General features: G+C 50.4%; 1 protein-coding gene across 1 annotated transcript; it reads left to right on the plus strand.

The window, feature by feature from the left end:
* Nucleotides 1–2,988: 2,988 nt before the first annotated feature.
* Nucleotides 2,989–6,484, plus strand: LOC124243254 (anionic trypsin-like). The gene is given in 6 exon segments (XM_046668865.1): nt 2,989–3,028; nt 4,044–4,203; nt 4,552–4,593; nt 5,250–5,503; nt 5,896–6,032; nt 6,332–6,484. Coding segments are annotated over 6 exon segments (786 nt in total).
* The last annotated feature ends 446 nt before the right edge of the window (nt 6,485–6,930 follow it).

The raw sequence follows: 6,930 nt of genomic DNA on the forward strand, positions 1-6,930 counted from the left end.
AGTTTCTATGGTAGAGCGTGGAGGCTCTGGAGTCCGACTGCCATGCTTACATCCCATCTCTACAACTTAACTGGCTGTAGGAGCGTGAGAAAGTGACTTCACCTCCGGGAAGCTCATTTTGTCATCCATAAAAGGGCAATAGAGTTGTGATAATAGGTGGTTGTGATAAGAAAGCAAAAGATGGTCTAGGAAAGACACACAGAAACTATTCACTATCATCACAATTAAAAGACAGTGGTTGGATATGCTAAACACTAAATATGAACTAGGAGAATGTTTTAAAGAAATAGACAAAGGAATCTGTAGTTCATAAAGATTATCAAGAGTGGCATAGACTCATCCAAATTGAATTTGGCCAAATGTGGACCTAAATCCATCCTACACATCTAAGCCTAGAGTATGAGGGAACGGTCTCCACCTTCTCTGCCTGTGAGGTGATTCCTGCTACTTTGAAGAAAACTGACCTCATACGATGTTGTGGGTGTGGTAGTTTATTCTAAGGAGGAGCACAACACATCAGGAGAAGGCTAGTCTGAAGGCTTAGACACAGAAAATCCCCAAGCTCTTGGATGTTCCTTTTTAGACAGAGTCAGAGCCACAAGCACCAATCCAACAATTTTCTCCCTTTTCCCAAAGTAGTTTCCTATCTTCTACCCAGCATCACCTCCCCATAACTGTCCAGGTCATGTGGTATCTGCAGCAAGAGTCTCTTCAGCCTCTAAAACAGAACCTCCTGTGAAGACCCCACAACAAGAGGACAAAACAAAATAGCATTTTTGGTGACACTACAGAAAAAGCCCCTATAATCGAGGCTCCACAAGCTGGGTCAGCTACCTGTGAGCAGAGAGAGATGAGTCATTCATGCCTTAGATGTGGCCTAGAGCCTTACTACTGTTCAAACAGGAACCAGTCTATCTTTAGATAACATTAAAGCCTCAATTACTAGGCAATGGCAAGGTGAGGCTCTGAGACCAGGTGCCAGGTGGGAGATTAATTCAGTCTTCTATTTCTTCCCGGAGACAAGTATCAGGAGGCATCAGAATGTAGTTTGTCCTGGCTTGGTCCCCAATAACCCTCTTAGATGCCATCTGCAGCAGTTCCCACATTTCACTACACTTTCCATGTGTCCCTAAAAGGCTCAAGGCATTGAGGCCAGCTCTGCCATTCTTAGATCTGTATTCTCGGGCAAGACAGAACCTTTCTAAATCTCAGTCTCATCCTCTAGAAATGGAAATAATTTTGTTCTGCATACCTCACAATTAAAACATTTGTGAAAAGTTAAACATGAAACTCCACACACATGAAAATCAGCATACCATTGTTGTTTGTGTGTGTGAAAGCTCTTTCAAAGCTGTCAGGCGCTGTACAAATACAGCAATATTCCCACCTAGATATGAACCCATCATGGATCAGACAGTGTACAGTGAGGAGAGGGGAGCCCTCTGAGCAGTGGGTCTCCTGCTGTTGAGAAGTTGGCTTCCAGCCACATCAGGCATTGGACCGGAAGACACCCTCTGGGTCCCTCTCAACCCCATGAGTCCACATTGAATTTCTCCCAACTTACTCTAGCTTCTATTTACTCCATCTATCCAGCTTACCTCCTGTCTCACCACCAGACTTCTGAGTTTTTCTCAGTTTATTGACCATTTCCAGAACGTTTATTCATTTTTTCCTTTCAAAGAATTCAAACATAGGAGCTGCTCACTCCTGCCCCTCATCAACCCTGAAAAGGAGAATCTCTTCATAAGAGGGTCCTCCCACCTGGCTCACATAATTAGACTCGAGATAGACACTAGTTCTATCTCTGTACCCCTCTGGCCAGATTGGGCCTCAATAAATTACAGAGCTGTGTCTTGGTTGGCCGTGGCAGGTCCCAATTTGAGATCATTTCTGGAAAGATTAACTCTGTACTGAACCTAGCACAACAGTCCCACTGCTTCTAAAATAGAAAATTCCAGAATTCTCCCACTTCCAATTTTGTAATTGATCACCCAATACTCGACACCTTTACCATAATGTGCAAATCCCTCTACCTACGGCTGATTCTCTAATCAGAATCCAAATTTACCAATGTCCAACCCTTTCTAATATCTGGTCTGGAGCATATAATGCTAGCTCGGGCTTTCAGGTCCTAGCAGGTGGGGGCAATTGTCATGATTGCTAGTGCAGATGCCCAGGGCAACCACGAGGCTGCTTAAAGAGAACCTATAACAGTGTGAGTGATGAGAAAGACTAATGTCCTGATAGTGAGGAAGAGGAGGAATGTGGTATTGGTCTTCTGTCCCCAAACGTTATCAGGTAAGCTCCTAATTAATTCTTGCCCCCTCCTCCTTCCAAACGTTCTCCCTCCACAAGCCCTCGTAGGAAGGCGAGCCAGCTGAAAGTCCTGACTCTCGAGGAATGCTGCCTCTCCCTTCTCATCACCTCTTGATGTTGGGATGCTGGTTCCCCACAGCTTTGGACTTGACCTTGCCCAGTGGTTTGGACTCAAGAGAAGGGTCTTCATGCTCACAGATATAAGACTTAGACAAGACTTCTTTCCTCTTAGGGGGCTCCAGGAGCAGCAAAGTTTACCATCCGTATCAGCCCTCCCTTAAAGCAAGTGAAGTAAATCTCCATGAGGTCAGAGGATTTCCAGGGGCTGAGGTCATTATTCCTCCTCCCAACCCTCATCTCCTCAGCTTCAGAAGGCCCAGCTGTGATATGTGGGTGCTTGGCTTCCCCTGTGTTCCCCACCCCAAAATCCTTCCAAGAATCAGCTGGTCTTCCTCTCTGCCCTCAGAAGGTAAGTTTCCTTATCACCTGTAGGTCACAAATCCACAGAGCTGCTAAATATAGCCAAGCTGATGCAAGACCCTGGGAAGGGGAAAGCTGCAGGTGTGTTTGTCCTGGGCAGAGCAGCGACCCTCTGCCCTCACTTGCACCCGCTCCCTCACGGTAGGAGCTATAAAGGCTCTCCACCACCCACTCAGTCATACTTCCACCACCATGAATCCACTTCTGGTTCTTGCCTTTGTGGGAGCTGCTGGTGAGTTGCCTGCATTGCTTCATGCCCCACTGGCCCCCTCTGCTGGTGGAGATACATGCTCCACCATTCTTGCTGCTGCTCTGATTTGGCCTGGGCTCTGATAGTCCATTTCCTGTCTAGCACCCCTCCTTCCATTCTTGGGTTCTCTTTAAGCCTCACCTCTCACCTGCCTGACTCCACTCCCAGCCCCACCATTCATCCATATCGGGCCTTTGTTTGGAGAGGCTGGAAAGGGAGACCAGGTGGACATGGTCCATGAAATGAACCGGTGGTCTTAAAAAGACTTGGTTGTGACAGCTCTTGGTAAGCTCATAGCTGTTCTTAACCTCGGATGCACCTGGGAGGTTGAAAAACTACTCACCCCAGAGCCCTAGCCCTAGAATTCTGACTTAACTGGTCTGGGGTGTGGCCTCTGCACTGAATTTTTAAACATCTCAGGCGATTTTAAGATTCCCAGGTGTGTAGCCAAGGCCGAGAGTCACTGTTCTATTGACCAATAACAGTGCCTACTTTTGTCTTGCCTCATGGGCCTGCTCTCCTTGGCCTCGCTGCACAGATTTGAGCTATGAGAGAAGCTGGATATAACCAGGGCTACTTAGCCAGATTTTGCTAGCTAGGCAACCTATCCTGACAATCTGGGCTCAAATAGCCACAGGGAGTAGATCAGTGATGAAAAAGAGAGAGAAGCATTCAGTGAGCTAAAGAACCACATTGCTACTGGAATCACACTGAGTGCACTGTGAGAGCATTTCTGGTATCCCTGCCCTGGCAGCTCCAGTAGAGGTCTGGGTCTGAGCAGGTCAGGGCACCTAGCTTCATGCCCTGCAGACACACAGAGAGACTCAGGAGACATACATCCTGTGATCCTGACTGGGGATGGTAGCTCCCCCTTGCTGCTGTCTATCATCACTGGGCTTGTGAAGGATCCTAACTAGCATGATGCAGCCACAACACTCTGGACCCCACCCTCCAACGTCCTGCTGAGTGGTCTTCTCTCTTCCTATTTCCACTCAAGTTGCTTTCCCCGTTGACGATGATGACAAGATCGTCGGGGGCTACACCTGTGAGGAGAATTCCATCCCCTACCAGGTGTCCCTGAACTCTGGCTACCACTTCTGTGGTGGCTCCCTCATCAATGCCCAGTGGGTGGTGTCCGCCGCTCACTGCTACAAATCGTAAGTGCTGGGCCCCTGACTGCAAAGCCCACTGCTCAGGACCCTGGGGTCAGTGCAGAGGAGTTCTGGGGTTGAGTGAGACAGATGGGAAATGTGATGGAGAGGTTGTCAACCAGCAGGTGACTCAAGTGAAGGGAGGCACAGGACAGGAATCCCATCACGCCCCAAACAAATGGATAAAACAGCCAAGGCTATGGAGTGTAAAAGCAGGGAGGGACTGTTTTGGGGTGGTAAGGCCTAATGGGAAAATAGGCAAGGACTATACACAAGTAACCCGTGCCAGCTGGGCACACATTAAAAGCATCTAAGAAACTTTCAGAAAATACTGATGCCCGGGTCCTGTCTCGGGGCAATTAGCTCAGAATTTTCCTGAAGAGGGTCTGAATATCGGTGAGTTTTTAATGCCCTCTCCCTCTGGTGAGTCTACTCTTCAGGTAGAGCTGAGAATCACTGCCTAGATCAGAGGTTCTCAAACCTGAATGTGCAGCAGAATCCCCTGGAGGACCTGCTGAAACAGGGGTCTCTGCCCCCCGACCCCGAGTCCCTGATTCAGCAGGTCTGCGATGTGAACCGAGAGTCTGCATCTCTAAGAAGTTCCCAGCTGATGCTGAGGCTGCGCGTCCTGGGGCCACACTTTGAGACCCACTGGGTTAGATCATACAGAATGATGCTGCTTACCAGACCAGGAAGGGAAGGAGTCAAAGTCACTGCATGCGATTAGCAAGTTGTGGAGGATGAAGAATTTCCAGGGAAACTCAAGCAGCTTGTTTATGCCCGTGTTACTGGATGCAAGAGGGGGCTTGTGGGAAAGGCACTGGGAAGGCAGATTGAGGAGCGATCCCCAACTGCATCCCTTCACCTCATCCTTACTCCACCACCAACTACCTCTGAAGCAGAAAGGTTCTTGGTCTCACACCTGCACTGACCCACCACCCCTCCAGCCCTGTGATATTGCCACACCCCCGCCCGTGAGCAGGAAGCTCAAGAGCCCTGGGGAAAAGTGGGGAGTGGAGCAAGGGCCTTCACCGTGCTTCCCTTCCCAACAGCCGCATCCAGGTGAGACTAGGAGAGTACAACATCGAAGTCGTGGAAGGGAACGAGCAGTTCATCAACGCGGCCAAGATCATCCGCCACCCCAAGTACAACAGCTGGACCCTGGACAATGACATCTTGCTGATTAAGCTCGCCTCGCCTGCAGTCATCAATGCCCGGGTGTCCTCCATCTCCCTGCCCAGCGCCAGTGCTCCTGCTGGCACCCTGTGCCTCATCTCTGGCTGGGGCAACACCCTGAGCTCTGGCAGTGAGTGGGACCCTCACTACTTCACCCTCTGACTTCCCACATTGCTCACAACCAAGCATGCCCCTGGGCTTGGACCCTTTCCTTCCAGTCTACAGATAACATCAAGTGCCCGCTACACACAGAGCTCTGAGCTAGGTACCAGAGAGACACAAAGTCTTAAGGAGTTGACCCCTTGAATCCAAAGACAGGACAAATACACGCTTGCTATGATCACTTCTATGGAGGGGTTCAACACTGATCATTCTGGAAACTAAAATCCACTGTTCCTTGCTGAGGCTTACGTTCCTGGGGTCCTCTCCTGGCTGCCCTCGGTGTTTGGCACTGGATTACTGTTGCCCATCCTGGTCTGACCCCCATTTCTCCCTTCCTTGATCTCTTCCTACTCCCCACAGGCAACTACCCAGACCTGCTGCAGTGCCTGGAAGCCCCGCTGCTGAGTCAGGCTGAGTGCGAGGCCTCCTACCCCGGGGAGATCACCAAGAACATGGTCTGCGCCGGCTTCCTGGAGGGAGGCAAGGACTCCTGCCAGGTGACTGGACCCTTCGCTGGCTGAGACCCCTGCCCATCCACAAGGCCCACCTGGGAGGGGGACTTGAACACCGAGGCTGTGGGGCTGACAGAGGGGGCTCCGTGCAGTGGTCCAGTGGAGAAGTGTGGAAGGGTAGTTTGTGTGGCATGTTGTCTCCTAAGTAAGAATGGGCCACCATGAGAAGGATGTGGAGCCACAGGGATGACCTGAACAGGGTCTTTTAATGTTCAGATTGCATGTGGCTCTATTCCCCCTTTTCTCTCTCTTTATAAAACTTGTCCCGCCTTCTTCCTCTCCAGGGTGACTCTGGGGGCCCTGTGGTCTGCAATGGACAGCTCCAGGGCATTGTCTCCTGGGGCTATGGCTGCGCCCAGAAGAACAGGCCTGGAGTCTACACCAAGGTGTCCAACTACGTGGACTGGATTCAGCAGACCATCGCTGCCAACAGCTAAAGCCCTCGGTCTCTCTGCTATCACTGTGCTAATAAACTGACCCTGCGCAACCACCTGTGTCTGTACCTGCTCCCTCCGGCCCCCTGGCTCTGGGAAACCCCCTCCCATCTGAGGTCAGACAGAGCTCTACCCCTCACAGGTGAGCAGAGCACCCCACCTACCACAATGTGTTTTATGGAATACTAATTTAGCAGCATGTGAAGAGATGGAATCCAAAACATAATAAGCACGGGGCAGCGGGGGGCTATCTTCTAGAGGAAAGTACATTTCAGAAAGGCTGTGTTAAAGAGGTGCCTTGACCTTGGCACTTCTCCAGTCCTAAGCATGGTGCTAATGTAGCACGCACAGGGCACAGTGTACAGGACCCACCACCCCACTTCCCTTGGACCCAGAGCAAACACCTCTAGGCAGACGCCTGCGCCCATCACCTTGGCCTCTTCTAGTGC

This window comes from Equus quagga, chromosome 8 (assembly GCF_021613505.1).
Source record: "Equus quagga isolate Etosha38 chromosome 8, UCLA_HA_Equagga_1.0, whole genome shotgun sequence".
NCBI classification, from domain to species: Eukaryota; Metazoa; Chordata; class Mammalia; order Perissodactyla; family Equidae; genus Equus; species Equus quagga.